At 53.1% G+C, this 16,279-nt stretch overlaps 1 protein-coding gene across 1 annotated transcript; it reads right to left on the minus strand.

The window, feature by feature from the left end:
• Positions 1–5,086: 5,086 nt before the first annotated feature.
• TRARG1 (trafficking regulator of GLUT4 (SLC2A4) 1) lies at positions 5,087–15,283 on the minus strand. The gene is made up of 3 exons (XM_088138780.1): positions 14,828–15,283; positions 8,103–8,232; positions 5,087–6,207 (listed from the first exon to the last, which is right to left on the minus strand). The coding sequence occupies exons 1-3, from the start codon at positions 15,218–15,220 to the stop codon at positions 6,188–6,190; spliced, it is 543 nt and encodes a 180-aa protein (XP_087994906.1). The 5' UTR covers positions 15,221–15,283; the 3' UTR covers positions 5,087–6,187.
• Positions 15,284–16,279: the final 996 nt, after the last annotated feature.

Raw genomic sequence — 16,279 nt, forward strand, 5'->3', positions numbered from 1 at the left:
GCAAGACCCTTCCGTCCCAGGATAGGCCCTCTTCTAAGACCCCCCATGGGTCAGAAGAGGGGCCAAACAGGACACCAGCTGGCCCAGTCAGGAGGCCCCCTCCGACCCAAACAAGGAGGCGCCACCTCTGACCCGAAGGGGCTGCTGGCCTGAGCATCGACGGCTGTGGTGGCGCTTTCGATGTGGCCCAACACAAACGGCTGCAAGCTGTGTGGATTTGCCTTATAGTCAAGCAAACGCAGGAGAGCCGCTTCGGGGTGGGTGGGTGGCAGAATGGTGCCCCTCAAAGGCATGTGATTTTTTTTAATATTCATCTGGAGATGGACCGCTGGGCTTTCTGCACGCATTCGTGCACGCGTGCGCACTCTGCACCAGTCCTTTCTGCTGATTGCGAAACTGGCAGTGTGCCAAGGCACTGGAGCCAAGGCTGCTGTTGGGCGCGCGCGTGCCCACGCGTGCATTTTAATTTTGCTGCTGCAATAATGCAAAAATGTCCGCTGCTGTTGAATTTTCTCCATTTGGAAGAAAGCAGCAAACGGGAGCCCAGCCAGAAGCCCCTCCCAGGAAAATATACTGGTTATTCAGAAGAAACGGCCTCTGTAATGCATCTGTTGGCGGGGGAGAGGAAGCTGGGAGCATTGAACTGTGGCTTGCTTAATCATGGTTGGCTGGATAAGCCTTCCTAGGCTGGCATCGCCCAACATGGAAGCCAAAATCAAACAAAGCATGTTACGGGCTAGTGCAATGAGTGAGTTCAGCATCTGCGTGTGTGTGAGAGAGACCCCACCCCAAGATCATTCATGGCTACTTGAACGAACAACTTAATAAACCACAGTGGCTAGATTCATAAGCCATGATTTCCAACCCAAGCCAAACAAGCCACAGGGCGTCTTAGCCTGGGGGGGGGGCTGAAATGGGAAGCTGCCAACCCGACCCGACCCGACCCAACCCGCCACGCCATCCCTTCCCCACCGCTCTTGCCCCGACCACCGGCAGCAGCAGCTCCCGAGTCTTCTGCAAAGAGTCTCGCTCCGAGATGCTGAGGACCAAAGTCAGCACGCCTGAGCTTTTGGGGAGGGGGAGCCAAGCCTGAACGTAGCCAGAGGAGGTGGGGGGTCCTGGAGCCGCCAGCAGCAGCTCAGACACTGACATCTACAGGGACCCCTTTGTTCTGCTCCAGGGCCCCATTCTCCAGGCCCTGCTTGGCTCTGCTTTCTCTGCATGGAAACTGCTCTGCTTAACAACCACAATAGGGACCAGAAAATTCGTTGTTAAGCAGAGCAGTTGCTAAGCAGTCATGCCCAATTTTCTGAACTTTTTCGCAGCGGTCATTGAGTGAATCACCGTGGCCGTTAAGCAAATCACATGGTCATTAAGCGAATCACACAGTTCCCCCTTGATTTTGCTTGCTGGAATCTGGCTGGGAAGGTCACATATGGCAATCACGTGACCCCCGGACACTGCAACCATCATGTGAGCTGGTTGCCAAGCGCCCGGATTGTGATCACGTGACCGTGGGGGTGTCGCGATGGTTGTAAGCGCGAGGACCGGTTGTAAGTCCCTTTGTTCAGCACCACTGTAACTTTGAACGGTTGCTAAACGAATGGTTGTTAAGTGAGGACTACCTGTAAACATGAGGGACTGTGAAAGAGGAGACTGGTCAAATCAGTGCCTGGGTTAAAGAAAAGAAGGTTCCTGGGAGCTTTTCTTGATGTTTATTATTTTAGTTTGGCCCAGAATTGACACCGACCGTTCTCAACAGACTCAAGCAAAGCCCAATTTTTGACCATGCATGGTGCTTTTTTTAAATTTTATTATTTTTCCCATCATGCCAAAAGAAAAAAAATACAGCCTCTCACAGAAGATGGAAGACAAAGAGGCACGTTTGTCCCCCAGAAAGCCTCTTCCCCCCTCAGCGCCCCCGGGCCATCGGTCGGCCTGAACGAGAAACCCAAGGTTGTCTGCAAGGCTTTGCTCCTAGGTGGAAGCTGGAATCGCAGCTCCCCAGAGGCAGGGGGTGTGGTCAAAAAAGTCAACATGGCGCCCACGTCAGTGCAATCGAAGCCCCCCCCCGTTTTTTATGTGCTTCACATACGTGATGCGTAGAAAAACAGGAGCTTTGTGGCTGCCATCTTGATTTTCTGCAGACCCCCCCCCCGTGGAGAGGCACGAAAATGCTTGCAAGGGCCCCAGGTGGGATGGAGCATACCGTCCGGCATGGCCCCCGAGCCCTGAGCAAAGGGAGGAATGGTGCTGGGTTGGAAGAGCTGGGGGGTTCCCACTGCTACTGAGTTAACATCTGGATAGTCCTACATTCCCTCTTGATGCAATACATCAAACCGGCTGCAAGTTGCAACGAGCACTGAAAAGAAGGTCCCACGTAGTGTCCCACCCAGCAAGGATTTCCTGGACACGAAAAGTAAACATTAAAACCTCCCTGAAATCAAGCGTGGCTCTTCAGGCACCTCCACGCCTACCCTGTCTTCTTCTGGGATGGCTTTCTCGGCATCAGCTGTCAACGTTTTGGTGGGCTCCCATTCCAGAACGAACCGCGCTCCCCTCTGCTGGACTCCCAAGATTCGCCAGCATTAACAAAGCAAGGCCAGGGGATCTAGGGCAGGCCGCAGCAAATCCTGCGGAATATTTTCCAGTTGGATTTGCCTGCAGGTTTGTATCTTAGAAAATCGATGCCCAACAAACATCGTGGCTGTGAAGAAACCATCAGCCAGGAGATCAAGTCTGACCTGACAACACAAAGGTGCAGTGAACGGCTTGAAGGCTCCCCCAAGCCGATGCACCGAGGAGTCAGTGGTTTCATCAGGGCTAGAAAACACCGGTTCCTTTTGCAGGAGAGGCTGGAGGGTCTGCACAGGAGGTTCTCCCACCCCATCCAGGAGCCAGCGTGCAGGAGAACTGCAGCAGAACTGGCTGCAAACCTCTCGATAATGTACTGACACTAAAGCAGGTGAAATCCATTCTCACACAAATGGGCTAAGTGGCAAGAGTCCCGTCCTGTAGACCCAACAGTTTCCCCGCTTCTGTGTAACGGAGGAGCATAAAACAACTACTTGGGGCTTTTGAAGGCTGATGCTTACAAGCTGTCGCAACTATAACGCACCCCTCCCTCTCCAACAGCTGGGCAGAGTTAAAGAGGAGAAATGTATGTATACATTTGAACCAGGTCATGCTCGGAAACGAGAGTGAAATGGTTATGAAATTGTTATGGCTGGCTACAGTATTTGATCCGTCGATCCATCAGTCATGTGCCATCAGGTCAATGTGAACTCTTAGCGGCCAGAGAGATAGACCTTCTCCAGGATGATCTGTCTCCAACCTGGTCCTTCAGGTCCTCCAACAGTGCGCTCATCACTGCTGTAACTGAGTCCCTCCTTCTTGCTGCTGGTCGTCCTCTTCTCCTCTTTCCTTCCACCTTTTCCAGCATTATGGACTTCTCAAGGGAGCCGGGTCTTTACATGATGTATCCAAAATAGGATAATTTGAGCCTGGCTCTTTGTGCCTTGAGTGAGAACTCTGGGCTGAATAGTTCAGTGATCCATTTGTTTTCTTGGCTGTCCACGGTCTTCTCAGGAGTCTTCTCCAACACTTGGCGTTCAGAAGCGCCAATACTCTTCCTATCCTGCTTCTTCTAAGTTCAACGTTCACTTCATAGCGTGACACAGGAAATACCCTTCTGATCTTTGTAGGCAGAGACACATCCCAGCATCTGAATCTCTTCTCCAAGGCCTTCATGGCTGCTCTACCAAGTGCTGGTCTGCGGTGTATTTCTTGACTCCTGGTCCCTTTGCTGTTGATGGTTGATCCTAAAAGGCAGAAGCCGTGAACTTCATTCCCAATTCTAAGGCGGATTGTTCTACTGTTGTCATTAGTTGGTCGTCTTTATATTTAATTTTAGTCCTATTTTTTCACTGTGCTCCTTGACTTTTATTACTAGAGCTTGCAGATCCTTTGCATTTTCAGCTATCGGGGTATCGTCATCAGCATCGCGCAGGTTATTGGTGTTTCTTCCTCCAGTTTTAAAACCGTGCTCGTCTTCTTCCAGTCCAGCTTCCCTTAATATATATTCAGTATGTAGGTTGAACAAGTAAATAAGGGGAGCGTATGCAGCCTTGCTGCACTCCTTTGCCAGCCTGGAGCCAGCCTGTTTCTCCAGGTTTTGTTCATACTTCCTGACCGGTGTATGAGTGTCTCATGAAGACAATGAGCTGTTCTGGGATTCCCATTTTTCTAAGCACTTTCCTTTTTCGTCTTTGGCTTCTCTTCTCTTCTTTGCAATTTTCAGTTTGTTCTGACGTCCAGTTTGCTTTCTTCTCGAACGGTCCCCGTCCATTCAGCCTTAGCAACTGCTTTAAGTTCACTGCACAGCCCCTCTGGTTCCCCCTCAATGAGGTTCAGGATTTCCAAGCAGTTTTTGATGCTGTCTTTGGAGAAGGTGGGCATGCACTCCAACAAGCAGTTGTTCAATTCTACAAAACTGGTGCAGCCTGAAAGAACAGAGCCCCCTAACCGGGTGCTTCTACTTTCTCATCTTGTAGATATTATTTTTAGATTTTCTAAAGACAGCACAATCCTCTGATCCTTCCACAGAGGCTGACCGTGTAGTGGCCATCCTTGGAGGGTGTGAGAATCTGGAAAACAGTGTGCTAAAGATGTGGCAGCCGAAATGATCAAACATTACAGGGAAACCTTGTTTTAACCAGGAAAACACCTTGGGATTTCTTTCAAAGCTACCCAGCTGGTAGGTAAACTATAGCTGTGTGAAGCTGCAATTACTTGCCCCAGGTTGAGATAAATTAGATTTACAGGCATAATAATTGGTCCCCAAAGGGGTGTGCTGTTCAGGGAATTTGATTCTAAACAACAATCAAGCCTGCATACAAGGTGAAACTTTAAAGAGAGCTGTTTTGCTAATATCGTAAAGGGCTCTGTTGCAGCTTAGTCTTCAATGGAGTTGTTCCCCTGTTAAAATAGAAAAGAAGCGGGCCGGACCATCATTAGCGTCTCTTTGTGCTTTTCCAGGGTACAAAATAAATTCCCCAGATCCACGTTTCTGTGATGTGGGCTTGGATTTCACCAAGGACAGTAGACCAGATCAGCAATGGCCTGGCCTAATGTGCTGTGGTCACACCTTCAGGGGTGTTGCGAAATGACCTTTGGTAACTCACCAGGCCAAAACTGGGCAAAGGCACACGCGTGTTCTCCGCTTCTCCATCCAACCCACCCCTGCCAGTTTGGCAAGCTTTCCCATACCTAATTCTGGGTGCAGCGGTTTGAAACTCCAGGGGGGTCCCAAAAGGAAGCCAGGGTGAACTTAAACGGCAAAGCTTGCTAACTCTGAGGGCGTCGGAAGCGAAGGGACACAGGTACCTCAAGGCTGATCAAGAACAATAACCACCCCGTGCTCAAATGCAAAACGCCCCTTTTCCTTCAGAAAGAGATTCCCCCAATGCTCTGATCTGCAACATGTGGGCGTCTTTTCCAGTTATAGGAAGAGGCATGCAGATCCTGCCTGAGCGGGCTCGGAAAACAGGGCAAATTCCTGGGAATACTGGCCTGCTCCCAAGGGTTTTCCTACAGGCGTGCAAAGGGCTGGATTTGGTCGTTTTTCATCCAAAATGCAACATTCCCAAAGGGGATTTCCATCCTCCGTGGACTCCCGTGGGGGAGGGAGAGGGGAGAACTGGGTCTGTCCTGCATGCTTTGAAAGACCCCAGCGGCGGCTTCATGCTCAGGGGATTCTTCATTCTCCTTCTCCCCGTAAGAAGAGGGCCCATTTTTCCACCGAGGGGGGCAAAGACGTTGCACAGTACAAAACCCAACGTTTTGTGCCACGATACAGAACGAGCAGTCCCCGCTTCTCTTTGGGAGGGGCCAACCTCGCCCTGAGGGCTTCCTCCCTTCCGTGGGGCAATCCTCATCTTTGGGGGAGGCACATGAGGAGGCAGGATGTTCTCACGGTGGGCAGAAGAAGACCTCCCTGCCTCGACTGCTCAGTTCCCTCCAGAAACGCAACCATGGTGCTCCAAAAGTCTGCTGGAGGAGGCAAGAGCCCCCCGGGTGCCAGCTCTCCTGCTGAAAAAGTCACTTCTGCCACCGCCGCCACCACGAAGACATACGGAGTGGCTTCCTGTGCAGGTGAAACATCTGGTTTTGCAGACCTTGATCCGTGCTAGTTTCGCTTGAAGAGACCTGGGGAAGAAGCGAAGCCAGGGGTCAGCTGGTCAGAGAAAAGCCAGATGAAGCCGACGTACTGTCCCCCCTGCCCACAGGAAAGATGGCAGGCCTCTTTGGGGTTCTTGCAAAGGGGCTGCCCTGCTTTAGGCAGCAAGGTCTTGGGGCTGGCTACTTGGCTGTTTCATGCATTTGCTTCCCCATCGCGCCAGGAGGTGGACTACAAGCCCCAGCATCCCCCACCAGCACGGCATGTTTAAAGATATAGTTGGAGTCCAGACAGTTGGCCTCCAATGATATCTTCCCTGGGCTGCAAGAAAGACATGATTACAACCCCAACAATTCCGGGCTGCTGAAAGGAGGTGACTGCTGGGTCTCTGTGTCATTCATGGATCTAGGCTTAAATCATTGGCTGTCTTGGACAGATAACTAGGATCCCCGAGTGTATGACTTGAGAGGGATATTAAGGACCATCTCACTCAGTGTTTCTCAATCTCAGAGCCTTTAAGATGTGTGGACTTCAACTCCCAGAATTCCCCAGCCAGCATGGCTGGCTGGGGAATTCTGGGAGTTGAAGTCCACACATCTTAAAGGCTCTGAGATTGAGATACACAGAGCTAGGTGACCCCCCTTGCCCATGCAATCCAGTGTCACGGTATTGCAGTGCAGAAACAGTGATTTCAAAATAAAACTTGGCTGTTAGAGGAGTTTGCTCCTTGTGGATCTGGGGTTGAATCCCCACAACACGCTCCACCCTAAAGAGGAGTTCACATCCGATGCTAAGCCCAAACAATAGCTCATTCCTGCCCCCCCCATCCTCATACAAGGCTGGAGTCCCAAACCACGGTAACCCACAATCCCCCCCACCTCAATTTAGCCTAGGTTGGTTTATTGGGTCAACCCAGCCACCATTGCCGTGTCCCGGCAGACCCCTTCCTCCGGGGACATGGGAAGTAACTGGATCGTTCACCAAACAACTGGTTTCTCCTGGTCTCTGTCCAGATTAACATTTTGTGCAGTTCTTTCTCGTCCTCATTTAGGACATCTTATTTAGCATATTTTACTGATTCACTGAATCAGCCAAAAAAATAATAATGGAGGATTCTAGTGAAAAGGATCCTGATTTTCATTCTGGGGAAGAGGGGCTCCTTGGCTGAATCCAGCACCCTTCTCAAATTCTCTTCCACTACAATCTTTCTTATCAACATTTCCAATTAAGGATGTTCAACCGTCAGCCTTCCCAGGTAGACCAGACAGGAAACAAGACCAGATGAGCTAATTCTACGTTGACAGAATCTAGCAAGCCTAAAAGTACAATTCTCATGCCTGAGAAACTAGGGAGGGTCCCTCTTGAGCCTCTTGCCCTGCCCACTATCCAGCTGCGGGCTCAGCTCCCTCTTATCTGACCCTTCCTTAGGCAGCGTCTTTTCACCTCGTCTCCCAAGATCTTTCTCGTATACCATTACATCCATCGCCTTTACAGCCTGAGAAACTAGGGAGGGTCCCTTCTGAACCTCTTGCCCCACCCACTATGCAGCTGCAAGTCCCTTCTGAGCCTCTTTCTCCACCCTTTATGCAGCTGAGGGCTCAGCTCCCTCTTATCTGACCCGTCCCTAGGCAGCATCTCTTCCCCCCGTCTCCCAAGGTCTTTGCCACAGACCATCACATCAACAGGAAGGAGGCAAGAGTGGAATGTCCCATTTCTCCTTCCGATCACCCCCATCCAGACATTCCAGCAGGTTGGACAATTTCCAAGGTATGGTGGTTCCAAACCTCATATGCCACCAGCTGACAGAGAAGAGGTATACTAAAACCTTATCCTCTCATCTATCTGTGGCTAAAAAAAATCTGGCCACAAAAACTCAGCCAAACCCCCCAAGCGAGGCCTGCCCGTGGGTCCTAGGTCCCTTTACCTGCAACATTTACTGCGCAGATGACGATGATGACCGAGCCCAGGACAATGGACAGGATACTGAGGAACCTGGCCACACGCCCCAGACGACGGGCTCCGTCCATGTCCCCTTGCAGATTGCTGTTCCTTGACTGGTGGAAAGAGAAAAGAGGAAAATGGGCAGTTTGGCAAAGAAAGAACATTTGGGTCAGCCTTGCGAAGTAGTCCAGACAGGAAGTACGCCCAGGTGTGCTAGCTCTATCTTTGCTGTAAGGTTGCATTAAGAGTATCTTGCAAGTCTGAAAGTACATCTCTCCCCTTGCTCGCCTTCACAGCCCAAGAGACTAGGGCGGGTCCCTTCTGAGACGTTTGCCACGTCCCATTCCTTCTCTGGGCTAAGCTGCCTCTTACCTGACCGTTCCCCTGGCTGTGGCTCTTCCTCCTGTCTCCCAAGGTCTTTCCCAATAGACCATTACCATTTGTGATCTGTTCGTGCAAATGTGTCTACATCCCACGGACATTCTGTGCCTCTTCTCTTTGCACATGCACACCCATTTGCCATTTTAAGACAGGCCACGCACCAAAAGGGCAGGACAATTCTGAAAACGGATCCCTGACGCTGAAAATCTGCTCCCACCTGAAGTTAAAATCCCAGCCCGTGCATGTGTAGGACACTGCCCGACCACACCGCCCCGTCTCCAGGAAGCCGTACCCGGCCCAAAGACCTCCAGGCAGACGGATTTCCCATCAGCTCCTCCCTGGACCTTTTTACTAGCCATGGCAGGAACCAGACCAAGGATGCTCCTCCTGGAAACTATAAAGGCCAGGCCCGCTGGGCTGGATTTAAACTGGGAAGAGCAGACTTCCTGTCTGGGCCATCAGATTCCGGGATGACTTCCATTCCTTCCAACCTCCCCTGTGGGGCTGTTGTGCAAAAGCACCAACAGCAGCAACCACGACAACCAGCTGGGAAGGCTAATGAGAATCACAGACGCTGATGCTGCTCTGAACTTTTAGCCCGCTGGGCCCCTTTTCAAAGATCTGAGCCTTCCCGTCACATCTGCCCAGAGAACCCTGCGTTGGGATCGTCCTTCACTGCCCTTCGCCGTGGCTTAGAAATCATCAATCCAAATTCAATCCCCCAAATTGCCTTGCCCACCCACCATCGCTTGGGTGGCTCCGTTTGTTCCTTCTCCACCAGCCAACTACCAGTATAAAACCTCCCCCCCGAACGCACCCAAAATGGGAAATTCTTCTTTAATGCTCGCCAGCTCAGCCTTCTGCATCTGAACCCACCGCAGGGGCTCCGCACTTCTTTGGCTCCAGAAAAAGCAGGTTGCCACAACGCAGAATCCTCAGCTTTGGGTTCAGGGCCACGGGGATCCGGATTCACACACTGCTATAGGAGGGGCTAACTTAGAGTCCAGGAGCTTAGAGTTCAGGGTGCGGTGCAGAGATATCAATGGTCAAAAAAGTCAAGATGGAGGCCAGGGCGGTCTTTTTTGACCATACTCTGCAGTTCCCCTGATATGGTGGGAACCGTTGTGGGATTCCACCATCACAGTAAGGCAGAATACGGATTATTTCTGCCGTTCTCTGTTAACCAGGGTTAGGGTTTTGTGTCTTGTGTGTATCGGCTTTCTTGCTACGCTTTGTTTGGGAGGATCTGAGTTCTCATCGGTAAACAAGGATCTGAAATGCACCTCCCAGCAGTACTACGGGCATCAAGGGCTTCCAGGCTCCATCATGCTGGAGAGTCCCTCGTTTGGCCAGTTTTGCCTTGGGTGGGGGGCAGGCTTTTAAAGGCGGCAAGAGGTACCTTACCCCCCTCTTCTAAAAATTGGGCCCAATTATCCTGCTTTGGGAAATTATGGCCCCAAATGGGGACTGCAGCTTTGGGTCACCCCTCTTTCCCCCTGAACCCCCTAAAATGGGCCAAACATTCTAACCATGTTGACTCCTGTGGCTGGATATTGTTAGCTACAACCTTGCAGAAAGAAAGAAAGAAAGAAAGAAAGAAAGAAAGAAAGAAAGAAAGAAAGAAAGAAAGAAAGAAAGAAAGAGGGAGGGAGGGAGGGAGGGAGGGAGGGAGGGAGGGAGGGAGGAAGGAAGGAAGGAAGGAAGGAAGGAAGGAAGGAAGGAAGGAAGGAAGGAAGGAAGGAAGGAAGGAAGGAAAGAAAATGCACAGGAAAACTTTGCCCCATTCTATCCCAGGAGTAATTGCTGGCTATTAAAGCAATACCCGTGTTCAGACCTAACCGTAAGCCAGGATCACAGCTTGCCGCAAGAAGGAACAAAATTAGACGTTTTACTTCCTTTGCTAACGTGATTCCAGCTTAGCCCAACAGTCCCCAGACTGTGGCGTGGGACCCGTTGCAAGGGGTGGGGGTGTGGGACTGCCAGGCAGGCCTGCAAATAATATGCTTTTAAAGGACCAAAAAACAGACCATCCGGGCAATTTTTCTTGAAATGTCATGAGAAGTTGGCATCCCTGCCAAAACAATGGTGGGAAGAGCAACATTTTGTGAGATGCGCAGATCTTAATGACACTTTGGCCCTTTAGTAATTTTTCATTAATGAGTCCGCTGCTGAGTAATTAATTAATTGATCAGTACTATCTGTGGTTAACTTTTATTTAACCTGGAGGTGCATCTCAGGCAAGACGTGTGCCTGTTGGAGGGGCAGGAACAAAGCCTCACACGCGTGTTAAGGAGCAGGAATCTCCTTTCAGGACAAGTTTGAAGATCTGTACTGGGTCTAAGTGCCCCCGATCCAATATCCAGCTTCCTAAGATCTTCAGAACAGTCTGATATGGATCTGGCCAAGGGCTCACCCAGCCTGGCAGTTTGGGCCACCCAGAGGACATCCAGATGTGCCTTGGAAACCCCCAAGCGACAACAGGAGGGGACACGCCTCTTTCGCTGTCGCCTGCCCAACAACAATCATTGGCCAACCAGGCGCCCACCGGGAGACCTGCCAGCAGGACACAAGGCCGAGGGCAACTGCCGGGCACGTGGTACACTGCTCTGAACGTGGAAGTTCTACTTCAGCAAATAAACAATCCTGATAAACAATTAGTATTCAGGGAAGCCTGCCAGATTTTTGATCATAATTGGCCTAACCCTGACCAGCCCTAAAAGATTGTTTGCTTACAGAAATCTAATCTGGTAGAAAAAAGTGGTAAGATTCTCTCTTAGATAAGGATCCTCCTCCTCTTCCTCTTCTTCCTCTTCCTCCTCCTCCTCCTTTTCCAACCTCCTCCTCCTCCTTATTATTATCCCTGATTACTGCACCTCTCCCAACCTCATCATATCTTTCTTAAACCCATTCTGTTTTCCCTAAAATTCCTTCCTTCCTTCCTTCCTTCCTTCCTTCCTTCCTTCCTTCCTTCCTTCCTTCCTTCCTTCCTTCCGTCCTTCCTTCCTTCCTTCCTTCCTCCCTCCCTCCCTCCCTCCCTCCCTCCCCATTTATTTATTTATTAAATTTCTCCCCACCCATCTCCCTCCAATAGGGAACCCTTCCCTTCCCTTCCCTTCCCTTCCCTTCCCTTCCCTTCCCTTCCCTTCCCTTCCCTTCCCTTCCCTTCCCTTCCCTTCCCTTCCCATTCTTCTTAGAATCGCTGCAGGAGTTTCTATAGCAATTCATCCCCCCTGCTGGATCGGTGCTCCGTGACCCCCCGTAACCCAGCCCACGTGGCAGAGGGATGCGAACCCAGTTATGTTGAGCTGATTGAAAAAAACTGCAGTTCGGTCAACCCTCTTGTGTGAACACGGCCCAAGAATCCTGCAGCAATGTTGTCCCGTTAATCAGATACTTGCTGCATTTCAAGTTATGATTAAGGCCTTTTCTTCTTCTTGGTGCAATGGACAAACAGGGCTAGTTTCTAAGGAAGCTTTGTAGGAGAGCCGGGTTAGTCCACGGTAGCCAAAAATCAGGAGTTTCTGATTAACACAATTTATTAAGCTCATGCTGGGCAAAAAAACGATGCCTTTGAATAAAACACGTTAGTCAGAAAAGTGCTACCAGAGTCCTTCTGAACCTTGCAAAGCTGTTTGTTCCAAACAGACAATAAGCTGGACAAAATATAATAATGAAAGAATAACACATTATAATTTAAATCTTGCATCAGCCTAGCCTCTCTAGGCATCTGATGGAGGGAGCTGCAGCTCACGAAAGCCGATGCTTTTCATTAAAACTTATTAGTTGAAAAGGTGCCACCAGACTCTGTTTTTTTGCTAAGGAGGTGTGAACAGAGGTCCAAATTATACCAGTATTATTAATAGCAGTTGAAGAATGAGCATTAGCAATATTAGCGTTAGGGCCATTAGCATTAGAACTCGCTTTCTGTTGAAATAATTGCTATTATATTTCTATTCACAAATGTTTCAACTGACTGCAAGCAACTTTGGGGGGACTGTTTTCTTGAAAGGTGGCAAAGAAGCCATCGTAATAAATAAGTCAATACAATGCCATTCGGGAATCTTATGATCAATGGCAGAGTAGAAATCCATTAACAAAGTATTTCTTTGCATTCTCCATCTTCCTCTCTCTCTCTCTCTTTCACACACACACACACACGCACACACACAACCGCACCCTTATGCTCTTCCCAATTATTCCAGAATAACACCTGCCACTTCGTTGTCCATTCTGAATGCGTCACGCAAAAGGTTAATCACCATTTTTGCCTCTGAAAGTGGCCTGAACAGGTGGGGAGAGCTGGGGGGTGAGCACCAGGGCACCAGGCCTGGGGGAGGAAGGTGATCTGGCCTTTCTGTGCCCCCCAAACCAGCATGATCTGTGTTTGCACTGGGGGCAGGCAGAAGGGGGGTGCCAAATTGTACAATGCTGGCAAACAGAACCCTTTGCAGATCTCTGGGGGGGACTTGGCATGAATATTCTAAGTCCCACTGAATACAGGAGGCCCCACTCTTCAGTGGACTAATTTAAAGAGTGACTTGCTCCCTTGAAATCCGTGGGGCTTTCTTCCAAAGGGATATTATCTGGCAAGGCTACAACATTTGGAGTGGGGAGGGACAGTGAAGGCACCTTGCTAGAACTCAGAACTATTTAAGCTCAATTAAAAATTAGGAAAGGAATCCAGACAGGGGGAAAAAGGGGGGGGGAAAGTAAGGCATTTTTGGACCATGCGGTTTTCACCCAGGGATCTGACTGCTACCAAGTGTGACTGGGCCATTGGTCCCCATATCTCACCCGAAGTTCTACAGATCTTGGCCAGGAGACTATCACGGTTGAAACAGACCAGGGCTTTCTCAGAGCATGTGGCGTTTGCACAACATCTTTAGCACATCATGCACATGCGTTTGTACACAAGGCTCCAAGGGAGCAGGATGAAGGCTACCTCATTTACAGAATCGTAAGAGGTGGAAGGTACCAGAGGTCAACCAGCCCAACCCTGCTCAGTGCAGGATCTGCCGAAGCATTCAGACAGATGGGCATTCAGCCTCCGTTGGAATTCCTCCAGCGAAGGAGAACAGGCCACATCGTGACGGCTCTCACCACCGGGAAGCTCCTCCGAATATCCAACCTGAATCTACTTCAATCTGCTGGACCCGGCCCTGCCCTCCCGGGTGACAGAGAACGAGCCCCCCGCCTTTCCGTATGACGAACGGTGTTGCATCTAAGTGCTTCCTGCAACCTACTTTCGCCCTTGAGAAACAAAGCAAACAGACTGAGCGGTACAGCTGACGGCTCTCTTTCTGGATAAAAGCACTCTGCACATGCCTGGGAATGCACCTGAGGGTTTTGACAGTACACGTTACCACTTCATCCACACAACATGTTTAACCCGACTGAGGAATCAGCCCATTTTCCAGATTCATACGAGATGCTGAAGGACCAGCAAAAGATATAGGGTGGATTTGCACAACACCGGATGGTTAGCCAAGCATCTTTTGCTAGGTTTTTCATTGACCTGCTTACATTTGCTGGGCGAACACAAGAAGCGCTGGAGTTGAACGGCCTCCACTCTACGGAGGCTTTCTAATCCCATCCTCACTACATAACTCCTGGCTGTGGGGCTTGGGGGGCGCCCCCCGCCCCCGCCCCCGCCCCCGCGGAGCAAGGCGCTGCTGGGGGAGGTCTAGAGCAAAGGCATCCGCCTGGCAGCGCTCTCAGTGAGTCTTCTTTTACTGTTTTGCAAAATCACAAAATGGGCAGGGATGGAAGTTATCCATGCCTTTATTCTAAATGAACCAATGGAAACGGCATCACATTTCTCCAAAATACAACCCAGCCCGCTTTTCCTTCAGCCTGCGGCGCGGAAGGCGGCCGGGCGTCTAAGGAGATGCCCACGCCGGAGGGCTCTCAACGGCGCGCGCCCCAGCCCCGCTCTCGCCCTCTCAGGAGGCTTCCGAGCAGCTTCCCCGGAATGACGGACTTTAAGCGGCCGCTCCGTTCGACGCCGGCCAGCGCCGGGCGAGGAAAAGTTTGCCGTCCTGGCGCTTCTGCTCAGGACCTGCCCCGCGCGGCGCTCTCCGCCACGCCTCGCCGGCTTTCCCACCCCGCTTAACCCGCCGACGTTACGCGGCGCCTTCGGGGAGGTCTGGCGAGGCGGAGGGAGCGCCTCGCCCTCCAGCCAAGGCTGCCCGGGGTGGCGGTGGGGAGGGGTCTGCGGGCCCGTCCGGCGCTCCCTTCCCTGCTCCCCCCGCCCCGCCCCGCCCCGCCCCGCCCGGCCCGGGGAGAGGCGCGGCGGGGCAGCGGCGGCCCGGGCGGCGCGGCGCTCACCATGATGGAGAAGACCAGGGCCAGGATGTTGACGGGCCAGATGGGGCAGAAGCAGGAGAAGATGGCCAGCGGCAGGTAGTCCGGCGAGCGCCCGGCCTCGTGCAGGTTGGAGGTGGTGGCGGTGGACGAGGCGCGCCCCAGGCTGAGCCGCGACGGCGAGAGCGACGTGGCCTCCAGCGGCCCCTCCGAGCCCGCCCGGTAGAGCAGGCCGTGGCCGTTGCGCTCCGCCGCCGCCGCCGCCCCGACGGCCGCCGCCCCGTCCTCGGCCGGGCAGGGCTTGGTGGGCGACGGGCCGCCCCGCAGCAGCTGCTCCCTCTCCTGCGAGGCGGCGGCGGGTGGCGGCGGGGAGCCGGCCAGCGCCTTCTCCAGCGGCGCGTCCGCGTTGATGGCCATGGTGCCGCGGCCGTCCGCCCAGCCTAGGCGCCCATCGCCCGCGGGGCGCAGCGCGGCGCTCCCTTCCCTTCCCTTCCCTTCCCTTCCCGGCTCTCGCCCGCCGCGCTCCTTCGCCGGCCGGCGCTCTTTGGCCACTTGGCGAGCGCGCCCGGGCCGCCTGTCCACGGGGCCGCCCAGCCCGCAGCTGAGCTCACGGGCGGCAGCGGCGGCAGCAGGAGGAGGAGGAGGAGGAGGAGGAGGAGGAGTCTGCCCCCCCGCCGCCCTCGCTGGCTCGCTCGCGGGCGGCAGGGCGCTGGCGGGGTGCCGGTGCCTGGAGGGCGCGGGGAGAGGCCGCCTTCGGGCAGGGCGGTGCGGGGGCCGCTCCCGCTCTCCCTTTCCCGCAGCGCAACTTGCGCGTGGCGCTGCGCGAGGGCTGCCCGCGCGCTCCCTCTCGGCGCAGGGCCTCTTCCCGGAGGGGGCCCCGGCCCCCCCCGGAAGGGCCTCCGCCGACGTTTAATCCGCCTGGGAAACGATGCGACGGGGCCGTTTTCATCCGAGGTAGCAAAGCTCCTCTGCGCCGCAGGGGGCCGAGAGGGGCGTTCGGGGCTGCCGCCTTCCTGCTTGGGGAGCTGCGGGCCGCGATGCCCACCAGGGGACGGTGCGGGCAGAAGTCGGGCCCCGGGTCGCAGCCCCGCGCGCAGCTCCAGACCCCACCGTGGAGCAAGGGCCGCGAGCAACGAGCTGGAGGGCGTCCCGAGGTGGAGAGGGGCCTGGAAGCCCTAACCTGTGAGGATGGTGGAAGGCTCGGGGGTGCCCCAGAGGGCTCAGCCCACAAGGAGGGGGTTGGTCAGTGGGACTCCTGGAGCTTTTCAGGCAGAGGCTGGAGAGTCGTCTGTCCGAGAGGCTCTAGATGGGCACTGAGCCGGGCGGCTGGACTAGATGGCCTCTATGTTCATTTCCAGCTCTGTGACTCTTAAGATGGGGCAGGGAGAAGAGGAGCATTCCGTGAATGTGCTGCCCCCAGACCTCTCCGGTGCTTGTATGAGGAAGAGGGTGGCCCCAGACCCCATCCATGGAGAG

Source organism: Python bivittatus, unplaced genomic scaffold (assembly GCF_059951505.1).
Source record: "Python bivittatus isolate LINGU-HERP-01145 unplaced genomic scaffold, Pbiv_v1 ctg000240_np1212, whole genome shotgun sequence".
In the NCBI taxonomy this organism is placed as follows: domain Eukaryota; kingdom Metazoa; phylum Chordata; class Lepidosauria; order Squamata; family Pythonidae; genus Python; species Python bivittatus.